The sequence below is a fragment of the Xyrauchen texanus genome, chromosome 47 (genome assembly GCF_025860055.1).
Source record: "Xyrauchen texanus isolate HMW12.3.18 chromosome 47, RBS_HiC_50CHRs, whole genome shotgun sequence".
NCBI lineage: Eukaryota > Metazoa > Chordata > Actinopteri > Cypriniformes > Catostomidae > Xyrauchen > Xyrauchen texanus.
The window spans coordinates 4,124,697-4,149,809 of record NC_068322.1 but is presented as its reverse complement, the minus strand read 5'-3'; the positions used below and the strand labels follow the sequence as shown (position 1 = coordinate 4,149,809).

At 36.6% G+C, this 25,113-nt stretch overlaps 2 protein-coding genes across 4 annotated transcripts in view; both read right to left on the bottom strand.

Annotated features, from left to right (window-relative positions):
* Nucleotides 1-102: 102 nt before the first annotated feature.
* Nucleotides 103-6,287, bottom strand: LOC127638828 (adipocyte plasma membrane-associated protein-like). The gene is given in 10 exon segments (XM_052120573.1): nt 103-802; nt 2,097-2,295; nt 2,401-2,561; nt 2,660-2,772; nt 3,847-3,999; nt 4,544-4,642; nt 4,723-4,844; nt 4,954-5,043; nt 6,117-6,235; nt 6,237-6,287. Coding segments are annotated over 10 exon segments (1,311 nt in total). The 3' UTR covers nt 103-598.
* Nucleotides 6,288-6,602: 315 nt separating this feature from the next.
* LOC127638675 (ras association domain-containing protein 3-like) overlaps nt 6,603-25,113 on the bottom strand; it is a 40,787-nt gene continuing 22,276 nt past the window's right edge. For all 3 annotated transcript variants that reach the window (XM_052120300.1, XM_052120299.1, XM_052120298.1), the window contains 4 exons: nt 15,826-15,933; nt 13,012-13,267; nt 9,604-9,719; nt 6,603-9,496 (listed from right to left, as the gene is read on the bottom strand). In XM_052120300.1, the coding sequence (XP_051976260.1) occupies nt 9,347-9,496; nt 9,604-9,719; nt 13,012-13,267; nt 15,826-15,834 (531 nt within the window). In that variant the 5' untranslated portion in view covers nt 15,835-15,933 and the 3' untranslated portion in view covers nt 6,603-9,346. The remainder of the gene's footprint in view (nt 9,497-9,603; nt 9,720-13,011; nt 13,268-15,825; nt 15,934-25,113) is intronic.

Genomic DNA, 25,113 nt, shown 5'->3' with positions numbered 1-25,113 from the left:
AGAATAATAGTAAAGTCATCAAAACAATGGAAAAAACATAAACGGAACTATGGGAATTATGTTGTGACTAAACCAAATCAAAACTGTGTTATATTTGAGCATATTCAAAGTAGTCCCCCTTTGCCTAGATTTGGCAGAAATGTACTCTTGAGATTTTCTCAACCAACTTCTTGAGGTCTCACCCTGGGATGCTTTTTAAACCGTATTGAAGGAGTTCCCATCTATGTTGGGCACTTATTGGCTGCTTTACTTTATTATTTTGTCCAAGTCATCAAATTCAAAACCTTTTTTTTTTATTATTAATACATTTTAGTTTTATAAAGAAATAAATTAATGTTTTGGCACAATTATATTATAGTCTACAAAACTAATTTCAAACATTTAATCATACGCCTTCAGATCAAAAGCTTTTTAAGATCATGAGAAATATTTCAGTCTAGTGTTTCAAAACTTTTGACCGGTAGTGTACAGAGCACCTTCACGTACTCTCCTCAGTAGACCGCAGTGCATTTTTAAAATGCAAATTATTTCACTTATTCTAGGAAAGGTTACTGTGCATTACACTTCTCTGGGTTCACCTGTAGGAGCCCCAGGCTCTTCAACTCCACTCTAACACAGGAAGGAATGGCAGATCAGTGCTGCCCAGATAAAAGTGCTCCCCCTGCTGGAAGACATCACTGATGGCCCAGGTCAGGCTGCCTGTTGGGTCGTGTAGGCTGTCAATCACCTCTCCATCAGGCCCCAGCTCCAGGATAAGCCCATACTTGGGTAACAGAATATTGTACCAGCTGAGAGGAATGAGCTGAAATACAGAGTTCACAAGTGAAATGTGTCGCTTATGAGCACTATATCAGCAGAGTATTTTGGTCAAAGGTTTGTGTAAATGGTGAAAAGGGTAAAAGGTGTATAAACAGTCAATATCTCAATTCATGTCAGCATTTGGGTACAAATAACAGATGGAATAACACTCTTAAAGGAATAGTTCAGCTAAAAAATAAATTCTGTGAATAATACCATCAAATTTTACCAGTTTTTTACCACTGACCATCAGCAGGGGGCAGTAAGCGCAGCTCCAACTTTATAGGCAACAAACTGATAGCTGATGAAATACAGAAGGACAGCAGAATGGAGCCAGAGACTATTTAGCCTGAGATTGACCACTTGCTTTAAAATGAAAAGGAGAAATTGGAACTCAAGAACATGCTTACATATTAGCTGAACCAGCCAAAAAAACATTGCCGTTATTTTAGCACGATCTGAACTTAAGAAGCACAATTTATGATAGAATTGTTGCCAGATTTTACTGCTAGTTTGAAATATGGTTGTTGTTTTTTTTCTCCCCTTTTCTCCCCAATTTGGAATGCCCAATTCCCTGAAATATGTTTTTGATCGTAATCTTGGCCAACCATTTTTTAGTTTTTGGTCTTTCCCCATTTAAGTAGATAGGCGCTGCACTTTTATGCTGTTTGTCTCCATAGAAAATGGTAAATGGTCTGCACTTATATAGCGCTTTTTTAACACATTCACACACCAATGATGGCAGAGCTGCCATGTAAGGTGCTAGCCTGCCATTTGGAGCAACTTGGGATTCAGTGTCTTGCCCAAGGACACTACGGCATGTGGAGTCGTGTGGGCCAGGAATCAAACCGCCAACCCTGCGATTAGTGGCCAACCCGCTCTACCACCTGAGCCACAGCCGCCCCGGGAGATGGTGGCCGATTGGACTGACTTGCCTTGAAAAGGAATTTGACAGAGCACAGCATAATGACCCTGAAAAAACAGTGAGACGTTCCAATTGCATTCTCTAATTTCTGTGGACTCTACGCCAATGATAGACCTACGCTTAGTGTTATGAAATAATTCAAACAATATATTGACCTGATTTACTTGTCTGCCACAATGTAAAGTATTTAAATTATCTGAATTATTATATTGTATTTATTATTTATTTATTAATTATATACATTATTAATTACTATTATTATAATCGATTGACAGTCCAAATAATAATGCGAGTAAATAATGAAATAATTGTAATTTTTGGGTGAACTATTCCTTTAGAGCACAAATATAAGATTTGCTTTCCACACACCAACCTTCACTATGAAGCGTTTGAGAGCGGGGTATGGACCAATCAGATCCAGGAATGGTGGGAAAAGTTTGCCACTGAATCTAACGGTGGTTATACCCACCAAAAATGTGCCATGGTCACTGACACGAATATTATCAGGGTAACCAATCATGTTGTTCAGGACGATCTCCTTTGAACCCGCTTTAGGTCCTTTCAACCAGAACCTGAAAAACGGGGAGGAAAATAAAAATTTTTGAATAAGTATCTAAACACCACATCTACTGTATACTGTAATCATTTGAAATATTGTAAAGTGTCTGAACTCTCACCTGATAATCCGTCCGATACTGGTCTCGGCTAGAAGCAGGAAGTCCTCATCAGGAGAGAAGGCAAACCCATTAGGCATGTAGAGAGAGTCCAGCAACGTCTGAACGTGACCGGTCTCAGGGTTATATGATAGAAGGCGACCGAGGTGGTTTGTCTCCAACACCTGCAGAGACAACTGAGCATCAGTGCAGGTTTGGAGGAAGTTGTTTGATTAAATAAACACCCAATAAAACAAAGTCATCCATTGCTCATATACAGTACCTCATATCGGACATGACGTCTCCCCCATTTACTACTGGAGTCTGTGAAAAACACGGTCCCATTTTTTGAAATCTCCAGACCATTCAGAAATTCAAAGGGAATCCTGTTAGCTCCTTTGAAAATATTGTGCATAAACATGTGAAATTATTTATTATTAGGGCATGGCAAATATTATAATTTACATTAATATTAATTCAAGTAAAAAACACACAAATAAATGATTTCAACTGATAAATATTAAATAGTTAAATAATAAAAATTTTAATAATATTAGTTTATTCATTTATGAACATTGTAATTCATATTTTCATGATAAATAATTTAAAAACATGAATACATAAGTAATTCAATTTTATTAATTATAATATTAATCATTATTAAACACAGACTATTCTTATAATTTAATTCATATAAATACTTAATTTAATTAACTTATTATATCATTTATATTCATTATCATTAATCAGTGTTATTTTATTAATCACAATTAATTACATACAATTAATTACATAAAATTAATAATAATTAATATTTAAAAATTAATATTCATATGCCAAATGGGTTTTGAACAGCTAAATCAAACAATAGGGAGAAAATATTAATTAGTTAAATAATATTTATTAATACAATTAATATTAATAATCTACATTTATTCATTGATGAAAATTATACACAATATTTATTAATATTATTTATAATTTCCATGACAAATAACAAATATATTAATGTATTTTTATTATTTATATATATTAATCTATATTTTATATATTTGTATAATATTATTAATGTCATTACTTAATTTTAACAAATTCATTATATAATTTATATTAATTATTATTAATCAACATTATTTAATCACAATTAATTCATTACATAATATTAATAATAATTAATATTGACTAATTAATATTCATGTATGAATATATGAAAATGCCTCCCGGACTTTTCAAATGATTCCTAAGCCCCTTATTTATTATATATTTTTAACAAAATTCAAACTGCTAAATCAAACTATAAGGAGATAAAAATAAACACAAGTATGCTTTAAAATTAAAGTTTGCTTGAAGTAAAATGTACAGTGACATCAGCCTAGGCATACATGCCAAAGCATGGCAGACACATGACAAACAAATGTTGTGAAAAACATCTTTAAGACAGTGCACTTTTGCACTCAAACGATTACAGACCCTCTTTGCTGGAATGAAGCAATATCTTTTCTCCAGTCCAAGGGTCAACCTTAAACAGACCCAGGTAAGAGTCAGCCACGATAAGCTGCCCGTCACGGTCCAATCGCAGGCCGTGTGGACGACCGCACACCGGCTCATAGTCCATGCTTGTGCCTATATGAACAACAGAATGTCAACATGCAAATGTACATAAGATATCTTAAAGTCTGTACCCAAAAACAATGATATCGACAAACTGACAGGCAAGTGTTCTTATTGACAGGCAAAAATCTATTGAAGTCGTCTACTTTGAACCTGTGTTCATAACGCTTTTACCTATGATGATTGTTAGGGAAGTTAAAATAAAATGGAGCTATCAAATGTTTACAAACCACAACATAAGGAACAAGGGCTTCATTTGAAACGCAGGTTATTCCCTGATGAAGACATCTGCATTCAAGACTCTTTTGAAGAGCGTAGCCTTTGAATCATCAACACTTGAGTCTTTGAGAATCACCTAAGCATGTCTAATGCGTGATGGCAGCAGCACACAGGGGCTGTTTGGGGTTTTTCCGAGCCAATGAAAGCCTCCAAGACAGCAGATATTCATCCAGCCACAGAGGGCAAAAGAAGTGTATTACACAATACACAAGCTGAGCGGTCTATTATAGCTACTGTTAAGACTTGTGCCATAACGTGTTATATTTTGCACCATTACCACATTCAGGAATGTTCCTCCCCATTTGAGTGATGAAAGTGAGAGATTCCTTGTTGATTCTCCAGAGTTTCCCATCGACCGTGCCTGTGTAGATGTTTCCTTGAGAGACACAGTCAAGAAATAAAACCTGACTGTATTTCTCAAACATTCCCATATAAAAGCACACAGGCTGGGCTCACCATTCTGGTCTGCAGTGAAGGACTCCGGGCCTTTGAGCTGACCAGAGAACAGCTGTCGACCTCTCTGTAGCCGTGTGTTTACTGCCAGAGGGCCCTCCAGAGCTGGCGGGGGTTCCTCAAATCTGGATAACGTTCATCAATATAAAACAAGCAAGAGCAAATGGAGATCAATTTATGTTGCATTCACTTTAGAGTAAATTCATTTGCAAAAACAAAACGAATGCAACTTACATGTACGGCTCAGGGTCAATGGGTGAGGGAATGAGATACACACCAACTGCAACTGCCAGCATTACAACCTTTATTGAACTGAACTCCATCCTGAAGAAATACAGTATTACTTGAAGACACAATTAAATAAATTAAGAAAAGTTACAATTATTTAGCCATCTTACATGCACTGGCAAAATGACACAAATTCTGCAATATTTAAAAGTAGTTTGATGAAATATCACAGAATCTTTTTTAGGCAAAACTGTTGTCTTTTCTGTCATATTGCATATTTGGAGTTGTGGCCACTATGATAATATGAATTATGATGTAATAATGCAATAATAATGCAATAATAATGATGATGATAATAAAATATATTAAATACATTTTATAATAATATAATAAAATAATATATTATTATTATTATTATTATTATTATTATTATGGTATGAAATGCTATAAATAGGTTCTAACGATATTAATAATTATATTTTTGAATGCACAAATCATACATTGCAAACATAATTATGTATAGCCTAATAAAAATTTCAAAAATGTTAATGCAATTTTTGCTCAACTCTGAGAAACGCAGCGTAGCAGATTTTCAATGTTTGTTTGCAGCAATTAAAATACAATTTTTATTAAAAATATTATAAAACATAACGCTATCAAGATCAAGATATTCTATTGTTTTTTTTTTTTTATGTCAAACTAAATGCACCCCCAAAATAAAATATGCCAAAAATAAATAAATAAATAAAAATCATTCAAGTCATTCTTTAAGTCAGCGCACGCTTGATTTAGCACACATTTCTCCATCATTTTCTCTCATATAGCCTAAAGGAAACTTTTCATAATTTCGTCAATATTTCTCAGATAAATGCTGCAGTATTAGTACGAAAGATTTTGGAAAGCGCGCAAATTATATTGGTCGTTTATAAACTGTTAATAAAGCAAACAGGCCGCTTTACTCAACCGGAAACACCTGTTTTGAAAATTAAACAGTCTACAATGTCGTCATATACAGTATTTGACATTGTAATACTTTATATAATTCTGTACAGCGTCTTAAAGTGAACAACACCACAAAAGACCATGTTTATTTCTGCCTCGTGAATGTACTGGCCCTACACCAAGTATTACAAGATTAGATTCGCTCGTTAATAAATGTGCAAACTTACATATTTGTGTCCTGAAGTGTTTTTTGATCGTTGTAAAAGTTCAGCGTGTGTTCACGGACGCCATGAAAGAAGACGCGCTGGACTCCGCGAAGAGTGTTGCGGTGATTAAGCGATGAGCTCATCGATGAGGACATTTAAGACGGGTTCATTCAGAGGGCACAGGATGCGCATGTGTGGCTTTCTTGAGCAAGTTCTGGCTTCAGTTAAATCGATTGCAGTCAAGTGTGATGCTGAAATTAGGGTGGTGAATGTCAGCAACTGAACTGGTAACTGAAAGAAAGGGTGACCTGTGAATTAAGACCATTGTGCACAATTGGGAGAGGTGGTGTCCTGGATAAAATCACAAGCTAAAATGAGTTATAGATTAGAAATACCAGCTTTTGGGTACATTTCAACAGTGCAATCAAGTCTTACGTGATCTAAGCTGACTGATGATACAATTTCTTCTTGCACAGAAACAAAGAACAATTGCAGTGAATTGAGAAACATGTCATCTTTATTTAAAGAAACACAAACTTTAACAAGAAAGGCCACGATCGGTAACAGTACACACTGAGTAACCCCCAGAAAACCTCCATAAACCTCTGTCACTGTCAAAAATGCATGAAATCTGGATTTATTTGGATTCAAACAATCCATGTTTCTTCTGAACCCATCTCATAGACAATGCTCATATCTGTATGCCACCTCTGCCAACAGTTTCACACCCAAACTGCTTTTTAAACTGGCTGGTTGAGAGATATATCAATATGCCCCATGCCCCCCCAGATAAAACATACAATAATAAAAAAAACTTTATCATATGAACGTAACCTACAACTGTGGAACAAAACAAGAAAAAAATTAAGTTTTTGGCAAATACTGAGTATGGGTTGTGTGAGCATTCGCTAAATATGCTGTTAAACAGAAATCTCAACAGCACTGGCCAGTGATGTCCTAAAACAGCCACAGTAAATATGCATGAATTAATATAACACATGCATGTATATTCAAATAAAGCATTTAAGCAGCATGCTCACATCCACACTCCTTTACTACGCATGAATTACAGCATTACAGTTCTAATACATTCATTCACAGTCTTACTCTATGAAAAGAAGCTTGTTGAACTTTATGAAATAAAAAGTACAGAGTACTGAGTTTCCACTTGAAGTAATGCAGTTATAAACAGTAGAAGACAATAGGCATCTGATGACTTCTTTCGGCTGATCCCGTTAGGGGTCACCACAGCGGACCATCTGTGATCCGCCTATTTGACTTGGCACAGGTTTACGCCGGATGCCCTTCCTGACGCATGCATCTGATGACTAATAAAATAAGAACTAAATAATTCCCTGAATTAAAACATAAAGTGCCCTTAAAGCATTCATAAGATTAACGTTTTTTTACGCCCCTGACAAACCCTCTATTTATTGCAAATATTGAGACTGTTGTGATGTACTCGCATAACAATGAAACTAATTAATTTTTGCCCCAGTGTTTACAATTAAATTTGCCATGTTAACACCATTTGACATACATATAATGTAATTTAACCTCAATTTAGTGAGGTGCACAAACTGATTGCACAAGGCAATTTATTTCTAACTTTAATTCAACTATGCATCTTAACGATATCTTTGGTCATAGAGGTTATAATACCAAAAAAAAAAAAAAAAAAAATGCATCTAATATAACTGACTGACACAGATGAGCCATAAGACTGCAGAGATTTTTAGTTACAGCAGTTGATCACATGATGCCGCTAGCTCGCTATGCATGTCACAAAGACACAAACTGATGTTGCAGTACCCATCAGAAAAAACGTCATGCAGCACTACCATAAAGAAAGCATGTGTATACAGTTTAAATATGATACACAAGTATAATTTAAAACAGTTACATTGTTGACTCTGTGTGCTGACACTGCAAGAGTAATAACATTAAGATGCCAGTCAATGCCAAGCAGAAATACCTCTAAAATAAACCTTTCGGCAGAACAGATAACTTTGAATCCTCCTGATACAGTAACTCTGTGGTATATCAATAACATATGTGTATATGCATGAATCACAGATGAAAACAAATATCACAACACACTGAAAAGCAAATGCCGTAGCATCTCAAATCTACTTTAATAATCTACTTTATCATTTGTCTGGAAGATGCTGTGACATTCCACCATTTGTAATCATCTTTAATGCATTTTTTCAGGGTTAATAAGAAGTGGCACCCCTGTTTAAAAGCATTATGGAACAACACATGCTTTGTTCACTGTGATTATGTGTTCAAACCCTTGGTTGATACACAACATGACCATAAATGCATCCAAACGCTCACTAAAAAAAGACCATCAACATCAGTCACAATCTTGAGAAGAACAGAGGTCAGGAAGCTAACTCTATTTGCTCCAAGACCACAACGTGAAGTTCCCTCCGCATACTTTCCAACATCCTCTACACTCATTCCCCAACTTACGGATCTGTTCCAAATTCAGTTCAGCTTTTAAGTTTCATTTTGGTGCCATTCCTTCAACAACTAAAGATTTTGAAATGTTAAATGCCTCTCTTGCCTTTGTCTTCATTTTCTGGCTCCATGACATCACAATTCAGTCTTCTCTAATCACAAACATGCACTTCCTGTCACTGTCGCATCTTTTCTCCTTTTGTTTGGTCGTGTTGTTTACAGTTTAGGTCATCTTCCTAATATGCTTCATTTGTCAACTTTGTCAACAGCACATCAAACGCCAACACTATAATTGGTAGGGCACATTATGAGACATTTGGTATTTAATATTTAAAAAAAATAAAACAAAACAATCCCCATAAGTTTCAGGTCAAAAGCATATTTGAAATAAAATAAGACTCTCTAATAAGTAAAATAAAAAAAATAAATAAAACTCTACCCACATAAATTAAAAACAACAAACAGGAATATTTACAAACCACAGCATTTAACAATTAAATTAAAAACCAGATATGATCCGATTTTCACGTTTGCAAGAGGTAAAAGTTATGAAAAAAATTAAAATAAAAAAAATAAGACAAATATTCACAGCAGTTGAAACTGTGAAGACCACGAGAGGGTGGGAGGGAAAATATGGCACCTGAGGTGCATTCTGAGAGTTGAAGGAGTCCAGTGTTCTCCTCTTTTTTGCAAGATTGTCCGTTGGCACCTAATTGTGTTCATAACACACAATGACCACTAGAGATAGCAGTCCTACAGTACATTCTCCCATCTTGATGTTAGCATTAGCACGGGCTGCCCGCTGCTCTCATGGCCTCCTCTAGTTTCTCTCTGTAGCTGTTGTAGTGTCTGGTTATCACACAGACCTGGTCCTGTTCCTCTTTATCCAAGATGCGGAGGAAGTTGTGCAGCTCAGGAATAGAGAAGGCGTCCCACTGAAGAGGTAGAGGAAGTTGAGATCAGTTCCGTGATATGTGTGATAATTCCTTTGTTTTATTCATTTAGAATTTAAGTTAAGACAGAAATGAAAGCAAAAGCTCACCATGACTTCACCAGTTTGCTGTTCTTTCAGGACAAAGCTGAGTTTGTCTGTGCTGGGTCCCGCCACCAAACGCAGGAAGAGAGGGTGTTCTACCTCTGATAGCTTACAGGTGTACACTGCACAGATACATACAGACACGAAAACACATGCTGTTATTAAAATACATTTATAAGCTCAGAAAATTCATTAACCCTCTATTGCATACATTGTGAAATCTTTGTTTAAAAATATTTGATTCACATTTCTTGCATAAAGTGGACTTCATCACTAAAATTAAAAACTAAATTAGAAATAAACATGAACGTTCAAGGTTATATACAAAATACTCAAATCAACAGTATTTGTGGCATAATGTCGATTGCCATAAAACTTAATTTCGACTAGTCTCTCACTTAAAAAAAAAAAAAAAAAGATAATCTGGGTTACAGTGAGGCACTTAGAATGGCAGTGAATGAGGCCAATTAATCATAAAGATTAATATCTCTACATGTTTACCTTTCCCAGTACTAGTTGCATCCTCCAAAAATTGGCCTCATTTGCTTCCATTGTTAGTGCCTCACTGTAACCTCAATCTTTGATTTTTTTAAGGAAAAGGATGGACAAGTTGAAATAAATTTTTGTGGTAATCATCATTATACCACAAATGCTGTTACTTGAACTTGTATTAATCCCGGAATATTTTTTAAATATAATAATTAGCTTAGAAGCAATATTGTGCAAAATTGAAAAGAAATAAAAGATGCGTTTTTATTTATTTAAATACTTGAATAAAAATGAGTTCATTTTGTGGGTAATGATCAATTTTGTCAGATGTCAGAATACTAAAAATAAAAACAGCCATGAACAAGCCTGATATACAATTATAATCACACTTAATATTAGAGTAATAGACATTACACTAACTACTACTGTATGATTTAAACACTGTAAATCCTAAAGAAGTTCGATAGGTCAATAATAGGAAAACTTAAGAATGTGTGACAACTACAATATTCTGTGTGTTATATATGTGTGTTGGTGTGTGTCTCTCTCTCTCTCTCTCTCTCTCTCATCACAGCACAGATTAGCTATATACATTAAACTAAAAACTTAAAAAACAATGAAAATTGCTTTTGAGGAAAAACATGCAGCCACCACACAACGCACCATGGAAGAAAAATACATTAAAATAAAATGAAGACCAGGATGTATTTTGACCAAGAAATCACATTTAGTTGTTTCTTCCTTTATTATTAACTGTTTTTTTGTCATCTTAAATGCATCATGTGCTTGCAAAGTAAAGAAAATGGGTTTGTTACCCAGAGGCAACTAGTCAGCCAACAATCAACAAAAAAGTTAATCTACATTTTCTCTCTTTTTCTTGACTTTTGTTTTTTTAGTAGAAGTGCTTTCCTAAAAGAAGAAATTTGAGCCAAAACATTTTTTTCATTCCTGTGGAGTATCTCATCTCACTTTCTGTTCAACAGAGGCTTCCTTCTGCCCCCAGCGGGGTTAATCAGGGTATACAGGGCTGCTAGTATGTCTCCACTAATGAGGTTGCTTAATACTTGTTTTTAAGCTGTTCTGCTGTGATATCGCTCTCTATAATCACACTGCAGGGTCTTGTCTGTTTTTAAATTAGCTCCGAGGTGGGACTTTATTAGCATGTAAAGTTTATCATATGCACTCACGTCGTCTAGACGGCTTGATTAATTAGAGGAGCCTAACAATCCCCTGTACATGCATTAAAAGCGGCTGTAAAACAGCATACTCGCAATATGGACTGAACCCAAACACGTCTCGCTTATCTGTCTGCTAGCATGTGCTTACGCTTTCTCACAAGGGTGAGATCTCAAGAAAATTCTCTCATTCACATCTCAGACAGTGATCCAGACAAGGCCTATTTTTAAAATCATTAAGATTTATTTGCATTTTAAAATCACAATTAAGCACATTTTCCACCCAATTCTCACTTTGTGTAAACTCAACCAGAGGTCTCCAGCATTTTGTTATTGACACACACACACACACACACACACACACACACACACACACACACACACATGCATATATAGAAACACACAAATGATTATGAATTCCAATAGATCTCAATTTCATAGATCCTTTTTAATACTTTATTTTATAGAGGGGGGTTAAGTTGAAAATATTTGGCTATGATTTTGGAGCAAAACTTTAGGGGAAAAAATGTGGTAGCATCATTGGTTTATTTTTACACAGAGACAGGTAGGTCGACTTAAGCACCCCTTGTCCATTATGCCAATGGTGCGGTCCAAAAATGTGTGTTGTTACTAAATACATCTTAATATCCTTTTAAATTCTGGTTCAGATTCAGAATAAACTTTCCTTTTTGTATCTTAATTTGTAAGACTGTATATGCTTAAATCCCAGAGATATGGGGCTCTCAATGTGGCTCTATCCAAAAATTCTCTCCATTTTCAATAGTCGAAAACCAAACATGGGAAACATGGGATGAAGCTATTCTCACCCTTGCACAATATCATTGTTCTTCAGTAAAATTTTACAGAAATGAGAATCTAATCAACCTTTGATAATAATGAGAATTAAATAAATAAATGCATAACGTAATGAGAATTTGGGAGAAAATGTGCTTAATTCTTAAAAATCATGAGAACAACGTCACAAAGCAAAACCTAAATGGTCAAAAATAGGCTTTGTTTCCTTCATACAACATACTTTATATCCCCCAACCCCCTTATCCTATAAATGGGCAGAAAACAGTGCATGATGGAGCATAGATTTCAGCATAGAAGAGCTGTGTGGGGTTCCTTCTGCCAAATAAACCAAAGCACATTCCACCCCAGCTCATAGATTACAAAAGCAGGTACTTAAAATCCCTGAGCCATATGTCTGTCTGGCATCTTGTTGTGCTGGTGACATCAAGCAGGGGCTCAGACAGTGGCTGATCTGGGGTCTGTCATAGGGGAAAAAATGGAATGGATGCTCATATTACAGGTAAAAAGAAAATCTAGATAAATCTAATCACTAAAACACAAGTCCATCCCTAGTTGAGAATCTCCTTGTATGGCAATGACATGTGGGGAAAAAGGCTGTTAAGTCTCTGCCAATGAGCATTCAACAGGTTGGCACAGACAACAGCTGGTGTCTATGTGTGTTTACTACGCTGCCATGGTATATTCTTGGCACATGAGAACATATATGCTTAGAGTAACAGGCCTGTCCTGAATGTGTGTGCGCCAGAAGACAGGCCGCCCAGAAATACACACACACACACACACACACACACAACACATACAGATTCCCGGGTTTGACCTGTTCCAGGAATGTATGTGCTTTTGCCAAAACACATACTGTATACACTCTGGAGTCTGAATCTTAACCACACTAAATGCTGTCTACTGTACAGAACATTCACGCTCCAAGTCTCACCTTGGTCTTCTCGGCTGAAGCGTTTGAACAAGGTGAACTTGGCGGGGTTGTCGGCCACAGTAAATTTGTTGAGCAGGGCTTGGATGACCTGTCGCACCGTGTTGTTGCTGCTGATGTGCAGTGTATTTATGGAGCCATGCGGAAGGTAAAACGCCTCTTGACCTTTGACTCCACATGCCCCGTCCTCTTTCACTGTGATGGGCCTCCGCAGGTCCACCTGCACCTTTATGAAGCCGGTGTACAAGCCGTTAGAATTCTGCAGGACACCGAGAGAAAGAGGGAGAAAGACATTTAATTTTATGTCTACTAATCAATAGATTAAAAACAACAAAGACATGCAATGCTATTTTGACTGGCACCATATGATCGCATTTTCAAGTGTGGTTTTGTATCATGATCAAAACATTTTATAGATGACATTTAGTGCAATTCATTCTATTAAAAATAATTCATGCCTCCTAAAGGCCGATTTATACTTATGCGTTGAACCTACGGTGTAGGATACATATAGCTATGGCGGTTACAGCATAGCCTGATGTGCACCTCTTTTATAATGTAACTGCGCTTCGCGTCGACGCGGATCACAACAGCAGTGATTGGTCAATTTCAACCAGAGACCACCCCCAAGCATGATAACAAGAATGTCCTTAGTAGCGTAGCATTTTATCTAAGATTATTTTAATATCGATGCATCATATCACATTAAATTTGGACAGGTTTGGGAGCATCTGCGGTTTATTTATTCTGTTTGTGTTTCATGAAGCTACAAGCAAAACAAAAAAATATCGGTTTATAGCTTATAAACTCTAAAATCTTTATTCTCTGAGCCTTTACTGGATATTAATTTGATATGCGAATGAAATATGTTTTGCATTTGACTGTATGTGTTCAGTAAATAATCATATTTCATAAGCATGGAAAAAAATGTCTAGCATCAGAGCAATTCAAGCTTTTAGTACATATAACTTGTTTTTACGAGCCGCGTCAGCAGGGGATAGTCAGCGCGCCTCGGCAAACCTCACAAGCAGCACAGAGACAGAATGAGAGCTGCTTACACAGGATGTGTCCTTGACAGCTGGACGAAGCACAAAAGCATCTTGGGACCCAATTTTCAAAGTTCAACTACTTTAAACTTGAAACAGCATCCTAAAACACAGCATTCATGATGCTAAAAAAAAAACAGCGCAATGCTCCAAATCTGTCTGATACACATTTGCATAGACGAGAATTAAAAATAGAGCAGATGGAACGCAGGAATGCGTCTTGTGAGAACAGGACACATTGACAAACTCGATTGCAAAAATGAACTGCTGTCGACAACTATATGCTATATACCATACAATATATTTGACTCTTAAAGCCACTTTTTTATTGTCTAACCAATGCTTTACTTGTCTGCCACAATAGTGCAATATATTTTAATCGGAATATCTGAATTATTTAATATTTTTTATCATGTATTATTACAATTATTTATCTGAAAATATTGATGCATGCATTTAATTGCAATTACTTTGATTAATTAAACAGCATGTCATGTAATTAATTTCAAGAAAAGCTTTTGATAGCCCTAGTTTATATGCATATAAATTAGTCGCATAACTCTGAAAAAGTTGAAGAACCAGTGTATCTAACTAAACGTAGCAACATTACTGACTTCACTCATTTTCTCCAACAAATAGCAGTGAAGTGTGATTGAATGCTAAAAACACTGTTTTAGTCACACTGCCTTACCAAACGACCTGACACAATAAGCAAGCACATTTTCAAAAAATATTTCTCTCAAGAAGCTTTGAAAATATCTCATTAATTTTAGATATCTTGTAGCTTGGCAAGCAAGGGTTTCAAAGTAGCTTCCCCAACAGTGGTGAGCACATCTCACTGATGCTGTGGTATCTGATTGTGTCAAGATGGAGCTCAGATTTGAGGTTCTTCTATCTGTAAGCTCATTAGCTCAAATGGCAGTCATGACTGCAGGCTAAAGTAGAGACACATGGGGGTGTAATTACAGCTCACAAGCCTCCTTTGACAAAAACACCACTGCAACACAGGCCTGGGGACACGAAGTTCAAACTTAGATGCACAATTACAAAGCATTTCAAAAATGTGCCAAGGCGGCTTCGTACAGATATATTTTTTTAATTGAGGTCTGAAATTTCCAATCAGAGTGATGAATATCTGAAGATGGTATACATCTCTCAATATAGTGTAAATATGTCCTATTACAGAGATTGTTTGAGCAGTATGAGTATTATCGAAACAAAAACAGTCCCAAGATACGCATCTAGATTCTGGCCAAAAGGTACAGAAGTAAAATCTAATGTTTTAACATCATAGTCCTTGTGACTGTCACATGATCCATTAAAACTGAATAACAACAAGGGGCATGATAAACAGATCACAATATGGATACTGATAATAATTGTATTAATTACAAATTATAAATAAAGATAAATACATATTTTTATTTTTGATCTAGATTAAAACGCATGTGTGAAGTTCTTAAAAATGTAATATTTGTATTTTATACTTTAAAAAAAATATTTGTACCAATTTAAACCAAGTGGTGTGCTCATAAATTAAAAAGTAATCAAATATGTTGCTTACACTTTAGTTACAAGTAATATGCACACATATTAATAATTATTTTTAAGATTTCAAACTAATTTTTTGTAATTCTTTTAAAAAATATAATTGTGTCATGTTACAAACAACCATGTGCAGCTTATGCCCAATAAAAGAACAATGTAGATGGACTGTGTATGTTTTATGATCCAGAAGCAGCTGCTGGAGTTATACAGTATTAACACTCACCAGTGTCATTTTAAAGTGGTCTCGTGAAGCGGCGTTGTATTGCTCCACCTTCTGTCTGATCTCTTCGTGTGTGAGATGAGTACGCAGTTCTCTCTCTTTATCCACATCCTGAAACACACACACACACACACACACACACAGAAAGTGAATATGAAGCATTCAGCAAACAGAAAGGTCAGCACAGGTCAACCTCATGGCACTGATTAGCAGTTTTGACAGCAGTGGAGGTATAATGTGAGTGCGGTAATGTTGGATGGATGAATGGATGCGGTTCAGGGTAGGATAAAGTTAATCTCTGTGAAAAAGCAAGCATGTATTACTCAATAGTTTATGCGCGCGAGTGCGCATGTGCCTGAGTGCACAGGTCCAAGGCCTTTACGTTTGCAAGAACACATGCACATACTGTACGTGAACATCAACATGATGAACAATTTCTCTTATTTTTGATCTTCCCCATTCATTTTCAATGGCCGGTCATTTTTGACCGGGAACACAAAGTATGACTTTGTGACATTTTGTACAAAATAAAAGCATTTCAAAACAAACTTCCTGGTTAAACATTAAAGGAACACTAATGAGATAAATAGTACAGTATATTTTCATATTTTATTTAAAGCTGCACTACGTAAGTTTGATGCAAGGATGATTGTCCTAAACCAAAGATTTTGCCACAAATCGAACCAGACAGCTCAAAATACAATTTATATATATAGGCTTACAGTAGTGATGTGTCTGTAAATGTCATATCCACTTGTGATCGGATAGTCTAAAACACATCTATAATACCAGGCAATAAACGGAGAGGGAACAAACACATGCAGCGGAAGAGTGAGAGAATTAAGTCAGAACTTATGCACTAGATTCAAATATTTGTTCCTGTTTCCTTTTTATCTGTCAAAAAAAACCCTCTCCAAAAACTTGCATCTCTAAATTAATTGTAGCTGTAGCTCAGTTGGTAGGGCATGAATTTCCAAAAAGTAGGATGGTAGGTGAAAAGCCATTTGTATTCATGAAGAAATCCATACCTGATTGGATGAATCAGAAACATTCAACGTGAAATCACATCCTGATTGGTTAAAGTTCAGTAACTAACTTTTCAAGTAGTTGTGTTAGACGCTATACTGCCATCTTTCAAGTTTAAGCTAATTTCTAAAGTTATTTATTACTCCTATATTATAATTGCTTTGCCTAAATACAATGTCAGAAAGCAAGTGAACATGCTTCTACTGTTAAGTATAAATGCTTATATTGAATGCACTCTTAGTAGAGTCAGCCAAGTGCATAAATGTAATTGACATCACTATTTGAATATTTGATTGCCAGTCGACCATTCTGACCCATTCCATGTCCATGTTGTCTTGCTCTTTGCCCTAGATGTGAGGGTTGATGCCCTTCACCTGCCCTTAACCTGTCCCTTGAACACTCAGACCTCCAAATGAGGGAATTACAAGCAGATTAACCCAGTAACAGCTGCTTAACATGTGCAACAATCAGCTAAATCATGGTCAAGACTCTAAGACATAAAGACTTAAACTACTGGAGAGACAAGAATTTTTTTCTCCCTTTTAAAAATAAATAAATAAATATGCATCCAACAATGAATAAATACCATATGTACCTTAGAAGACTGATCTTCACTGACTGAGCTAAATCTTTCTCCTACTTCATACGTGCCAAATGTCACGCTTACTGGGTCATTAGATTAATCACTCCACCATCTTGACAATCATGAATGAGAATAGAAAACAATATCGCAACCACATACATTCACATTTAAAGGATTCTGCCAGATCACTTTATTATCAGACGAGCCGGTTGATTATTACAGGAAGATCATGAACAGCAGTGCATCACTGGCAGTGCCCCTTCAAGCCGACGTCCCGTATGCATCTCTGCCTGTACCTGCCCAGTTCACCCAGCACCCGTTAGCATACCTGCCTGGCCTTCATTAACTCAATCATTAACTCCACCAAAAACTCTCAGATGAAGTCATGACTACAAGCCGAGAGCCCATTAAGACCTTATTCACCACAAGAAAAGCCAACAAAAGCTGGTAAGAGCCGTGTAAATGAGGGGCCATGTAAATGAGGGTCTCCATCAACTCTCTTAGGGCTGTTCATCAGATGGGCTGTTCAGTGCATGTTGGTCATGTAAACTTAATAGTCTCACCATTTTGTCTGACTAACAATGTGGTCAGAAGTCGCTGTCTTTGGCCAACTTGATTTCAAAGCCCCAACATGTTTTTACAACTTCAGTACAAGACTGCACATTTTCAAATTTGACTAGTTGGTGGATGCCTGAATGACAAGTCAACTAATCAGTCTTAAAAAAGCCCTGTATAATTAACCTTATTTCTGGAGAGTTTCTTATTTTTTAAGATTTAGATAAACTGGTAAAATGTACTAATGTACTAATGCTGATTGAGAGTATACATTCCAACTTGCAACAATATAATCCTACAATAGATCCTGTCAATATCTGTCTATCTAGTTTGGCTAAAAGTGTTTCGTCTAAGGTATTGTTAACATAATGGTTAGGAAAGTAAATGAGCCGAGTTGAGCAGAGTCAACTAAACCAGGATGGACAGGGTTAAGACGGTGGAGCGTGACAAAGGCAAAATAAATAAGCCTGATGAGGTAATGCTACAGAAGAATCAGCTCTCCTTCCCTCACTGTGAGGGATAGTGTGTCCTCGCTCTCATATGGAGCAACACAGTAAAGAAGGAAAGGGAAGTGTAAGGAACAGGTTGAGGGTATCCTTGAAGTCCAACTATGCCATCTGACGTGACGAGGGTGTGGCTCATCATAATGTTAGAGGAGTTCGAGTTTTCCCGGATTACAGTCACTTGTGTTAGCTTTGTCTCACACTTGTTGATCATGGCGTCACTGACTTCTGTGGAACAGGACATGTGAGGTGCAGCTGGACTGGTTCGTCTGGGCACTTCTATCTGGATTAAGCAACTGATATTATCTTCCATACTGATGGACCAGTCAGACAAGTGTTCGCCTCAGATAAAGACTCAAAGCTTAGCGGACAAGACTATCTACTTCTCTATTTTTAGCTGAGGTTTTGCAGGGGATTTCTAGTAACTCTTTACAACGGCCACAAAGCATTCTGCTTGCCAAGGTACACTGATCTGAAAACGCCAATAAAACTGCACCTCCTCAATCCCCCTACCCCTCCACCGCTAGCTCAGGAAGTCCCCGGTCACCACACCTTTCCTCCCAACACATTCCTCAACTAATGGAGTTTCTGCAGCAAAACAATCTAATACTAAAAGTACCCTCTGCAAAACACTGCAGGGATTGTCCAAAAACTGACAGCCTAAAAATGACCATCAGTGTGCCATACAGGGTGACATCCTACTCAACAGAACAGTGGGCACACTTAACAACATCATGTGATTCTTGCTTATTCAGAAAAACAACAGAAAAGGAATGGAAACTACCAAGGAACTTATTGCAATCTTGGTAAACAAACATGCCAAAACCCATGAACTGATCACATTACTGACACCCCTTCATTTATGTTGTGAAATAAAAATAAGTTGTCATACTCTAGAATCCAATTTCCTGGTTAGATGTACAATCCCAGTCAAGGCCAAGTATACTTCAGTCTTCCATGTGCCAATGGAGCCCATGTAAGGAACAGTGCAGAACGCAAATTTCGCCATCAGCACCATACGCAGGGACTTTGTTCTAGATGCCCATTGTTCTAGACACACAGACAGTCCACATATTTGCAAATCATCCACACATGCGTGAGGAGTTGATTATACTACTATTATACTTAACGGGTCCGTACAGCCTCATGGTTCAAAGAGTATATTTTGAATACCCAATCCTAATAAATATACTCTATAGATATAAGAATACACTATCCCTAAGACACTGACCCAAGATGGCAAACATGTTTTACATCTTAACTGAAAATAACTTGTGCATTTTGGCTTCAAATAAGGAAGGTGAATTCTGGTACCTTACGCAACCACTAAACAAAATTTTAGCTTATAAATCCATGCTGTCATATGACTCATGAGATTTGTTATTACAAGTGCAATAACATCACCTCACATGGGAAAGTATGCATATGCCCTGTTAGGCCCATAAAACATTGCCCTTTAACCCCCAACACTTTAGCAATTGCCAAAACTTCCTCCTAAAATTAAAGTTTCATAACTTATGTCTGCAAGGAATGCTAAGATAACAAGAAAAAGCACAGCACAATCCATTACAAAAGCAAGACATACTGTATTTGAATGACACTAAGTGTGTACGGTAAGAACGTAGAAAAGTTGTTGAATCTCTCATCAACTCTGTTGCAGTACCTTCATCTTCAGACAGGCCAACAATAATGCAGACCCACTCAAAAGCACTCTTAAAAGCTGCTCTCATTAGAAACCTGGAGAAATGCCTTCCAGCAATTTCCATTCAGACATTTTAAAGTTCAACAGGGAGAGTAACCTATGGGAATGACTGACAGCTTTGGTTTAAAAAGACTTCCTGTCAGATTTATTCTAGACCTCCTGTCATATTTGTCTAAAGTAATTTACCATATTCCAAACAAGGCGTCTGTGACCTACTTAGGATAAATTACTTAAGCTTTAATGTATGATAATCTAATCTACAAGCTGAAACATAAACAATAGGGCGTGGTTTGTTTTTCATTGAGCTTTGACTCAACTGAAGGTAACTCAATACTATGAAAAAGACTGAAGCTTTTCTCGGTGAAAAGACTCCTTAAGAAATCAAGAAACTTGAGCTTTTACAAACCTAAAAGATTTGTCCTCCCTGCACAGCACCAAGCTGAATCTGATTCAGGGTTGAATTACACATAGGAAGTGGAGCTGCCGGACTCACCAGGGCGGCCCGATTGATCATGACAAACCAGTCATGTCAGAAGGGAGTACAATATCTTCACCGAGCTCAGACACCATGGAAATATAACCCGGCATCAAGACGTCCCAGTTGTAATTCTCATGAAAACAGCCCATTCACCATGTCAGCAGAGAACTATGACAATCTAAAGTTGAAAAACCTTCAGAATTTCATGACTGTGGCTTATCTGTTGTTTTTGATTGATGAAAAGGCCTAAAAAGTGTTTATGAAATCATAAACCAGAAAATATACAGTTAAAGTCCTGAATCTGTTATACTCTGTGGCTCCATAATATTATGCCTAAAGTAGCGTGCAAATAAAATGATCAAGCATTCACAAAACAGAACGTCAAACAGGCCTTTCAGGCTTTTAATAGAATAAAAGCTGCTGGCAGTTCACAAGCAGTTTGCAGTTAGGGAATTAACAAGTCTTTCATATTTATCATTAAAAGGATGTCTTCGCTGGGCACGATTAAGCTACTTGTGACAATAATTAACCCAGGATGGAGGTTTTTCTCTTACATCTAGTCTAAAAGATCTGGCATTCGTCTTCACATATCCTAGCAGGAGGGTTGTGGGGATTTTGCCCTCATGAAATTAAAGGGGCGTTCACATTGCTCTTCTTCATGTACTTTAAGTACCAATGTTAAAGTGGTTTTAGATGCTATACTGCCATCTTTCGAATTTAAGCTAATTTCTAAAGTTATTTATTACTCCTATATTATAATTGCTTTGCCTAAAAACAAATGTCAGAAAGCAAGTGAACATGCTTCTACTGTTAAGGATATACAAGTATAGCATACTTGGCAATAAAGCTCATTCTGATTCTTTTCGCTCATCTCATCACCAAATAACAATGTTCTAAGCATAGCCAAGAGTATCTACACAGGCGGCAGTTCTCTTCTTCGGCGTTTAGTGAAACACCACGGGTCATGTGATTTCAACATGGCGAAACACATTGAAGGGGGTGACCCGTACCATGTAGAATATAACACATTTATCGAAAACTATGAGTACAGTCTTCATCTCTTGCGAGTGTACACCATTCTGATCAAACTTAACAAAAACACAATTCATTTGTTAATGTGTAAAACGTTTTAAATTGGCTCCAATCTACTGAATGCACCTTTAAACATTCTAAAAAGATCTCTATGCAGTTGAGAAGATAAGGAGAATAACATGGGTCTTTGTTCACGTGGATATTTAAGCCATCAGGATATGTCTAACGCAGTGTTCCGAGATGATGTCATTCAGGAGGAGCGACGGCTTAGGAATGATTTCAAAAGAAAAACGTGGACTTAGAGGCTGAGATCACATGTGACACATGCCAGGTGCAGCAGTATGACCTCTGAGAAATGATGTGGTTTCAAACTCACATTTGCCAAACTTTATCCATTATCTCTGCACTGAAATGAGAGGAAGTTTTTATCTAGTAAATTATTTTATTCAAACAACTGGACTAACATAAGTTATACAGTGTATAAACTGATGTCAAGGTTGATCAAAGGAAAAAAAGACCATTTTAGGCATTTGCAGGAATACATCTGGTCTACAAAGCATGCTGATAGAGATAATGGAGGCTGCAACAAATATTTAACTCGATTTCGGTGCATGAGCAAAGCAGCCAAGAGTTAGATCAAATGAAAACAAGGAAATGATAAGACTCTAGGAAACCTCTGAAGTTTAAGCACCATTTCCTGATGATTCTGTATAACACGCATATCTTTAACAAAGAGCATTCTTTACATTTAAACATGACATAGTTCATCATCACAACTGTAAATATGCCAAACCTTAACAAAAATAAAGAAAAGTTCTAGTTCAAGTACCACATAACATGTTGTATTAATGCCAAGACTGTTGTGTGCTTGTGGCAGAGGGGACTTTGAGACTCATTTTATTGCTCCATATAAAAACATGCAGTAAATGCACATTAAATTCAATGCAACTTTAAATGGGGTTGGGGCTAACCCTACTATTATTTCTGGTTGATACATCACCTTGCAAAACAATCCCAGTTTAATGTGCAGACAACTCTATTAGTTAAATCCTAAATTATGACATATGCTGTAATGTTATTTGGATAGTTTATCTGCTTACTAGGCTGAGGTTTTGCATGACATTTGGCCGATGGGCCATGACACAGCGTGACCAATAACCAACCACGTTCATCAGGTCTTATCTTCCTCTTAACTGCAGTTACAGCTCTTCTTTGAAAAACTACAACCAGATGCTCTGCATATGGATCGACACATGAGCTCCAGAGTCCAACAGAGTCGTGAATGCAAAAAATGAGTGGTAGAAAGTGGGACATGTCCTTAGAAGTTGCATGCGTTAATCTTTTACCTATTTTCAAAACCAGTGAAAAATTAAAGGCCTTTCTGATATCCAAAAGCAATCAAACTGACAGAAGGTCTTGAGGAGTTAACAGTTATGATGGTTATCCATGCGTTGACTCGTTTAACAACTCTATGTTGGATACTGGGTATAATTTTGATGATAGATGCATTTAAGAGCACCTACCCAAAGGCCCCTTGTAATAGACTACTGATGACACACCTGGACGATAATCAAATGCTGCTTCATGACGCACAAGAATAATTTGTGGGCTAATCACATTAGGTTTCTAGGCTCACCTCACCAGGGCTTGATACTGTAATGAAAACAAACATAACGGCCAACTGGAGGCTTGTAATCCGATGCTTTTCCTTCACAACTGTTGCAGAGTTAATACACTTTGCATTCTATCCCTAAACAGTCAAATAACAATTATGTTCAGTATAATTCTGCATTTGTTCCGTTTAGATTAATCAGTAATTGGATTTGTGTAATGCAGGATCTTAAACAGTTCCAGCATGCCATCCTGTTGGTGTTGCAGTGACTTACTCAACCATGAAAGATGAACAAACACGGTGAAATGCTTTCCATTCTTTACAACAAAAAACATGAATGCAGACAAAACAACGCAACGAAAGACAGGTTGCATGATACGAACAAACAACATGGATCAATGTGGTATGTCTGGGGCAAATTTAGTTTTCCTCTCTGCGATTGTAGTATAAAACAAATTAATCTATTCAAATCTCACAAAAACCATCAAGAACATGTCTGCACCAAATCTGACTCCATATATATATAAAAAGTCAGATTATACATATATAGAATTATCAGAAAAATAATTTCGCAATACAAAACCCCCCCCCTAAAGATATATTCTGGGTTCAACACAAATTAAGCTCAATCGACAGCATTTGCATAATGTTAATTACACAAAAAAAAATGTTTTACTTGTTCTTCCTTTCCTTTAAATCAGCAAAAATCAGGGTTACAGTGAGGCACTTACAATGGAAGTCAATGGGACTGATTTTTGGAGGGTGTAAAAGTCAGAAAAGTGATGCTTATAATTTTATAGAAGCACCTAAATTAATTCTTCTGTTAAAACTTGTGCATTATTTGAGCTGTACAGTTGTTTATGTAATTGTTTTTATCATCGGTTTACGGTGTTGTGTCATCATGGCAACAAAGTTTTCAAACTGGATATAGCTCTACACAGAAAAGGTTAGCAAGTGTTTTAATCACACTAAAATCATGTTAACACACGTATTGTTTACCTCTTTTGCTCTTTTGAAACAGTGAGTATTTCAAAGTTTATGGATTGGCCCCATTCATTTCACTGTAGCATTGATTTTTGGTTTTCTTAAAGAACAAGTCGACAATCAACAATCTGCCACAAATGCTTTTGATTGAGATGCTCAACTTAATGTAACCTTTTAAAACAGGCTTTCTTGTTGCAAAAATGTGACCTGGACATAATTTCATCAGATTCCATTCAATTCTAACAGAATTGTAAACAGTTGTTATTTTCCAGAAGTTCTTAATAAACAATGTGGCCTTTTAATCGTATTTTAAGTGTTTAGGATTTTTGGTTGTCAGTTCATACATTTCATCAAAAGCCTCTTTAATGTAGAGTAATTATAATGTTGCTTGAGGAGACATCCAGAGCATGACATTAACATCTACAGGCCGTCTTGAGAATAGCAACGTCTAAAGCACATATTCTCATGATTTACAGAAGGGATTCATGGGCCTGCTCCCATATAAACTCAGACTAGAATGGAATCAGCTTAGGTTTGTATTCACATCATTTATGGTCTAGTTTAGGCACTTAAAAATCAATGCTTTATCTTTTGAGGGTGGCTGACATAAACTCCATTTGCAGCAGAATGCATGAACTTCAGCTACCAGATGCAATTCATTTCAACATGATTTATTATCCAAATCATTTGACTGATCCACAATGATGGCGAACTGATGTAAGCACTCATGCGCTTTGATCAGCATGATGGCTGAAACATGCCAAGCGGAAAAGCTCAAGATAAACCTGGAAAACCTTGTGGAGCAGCTAAACAATG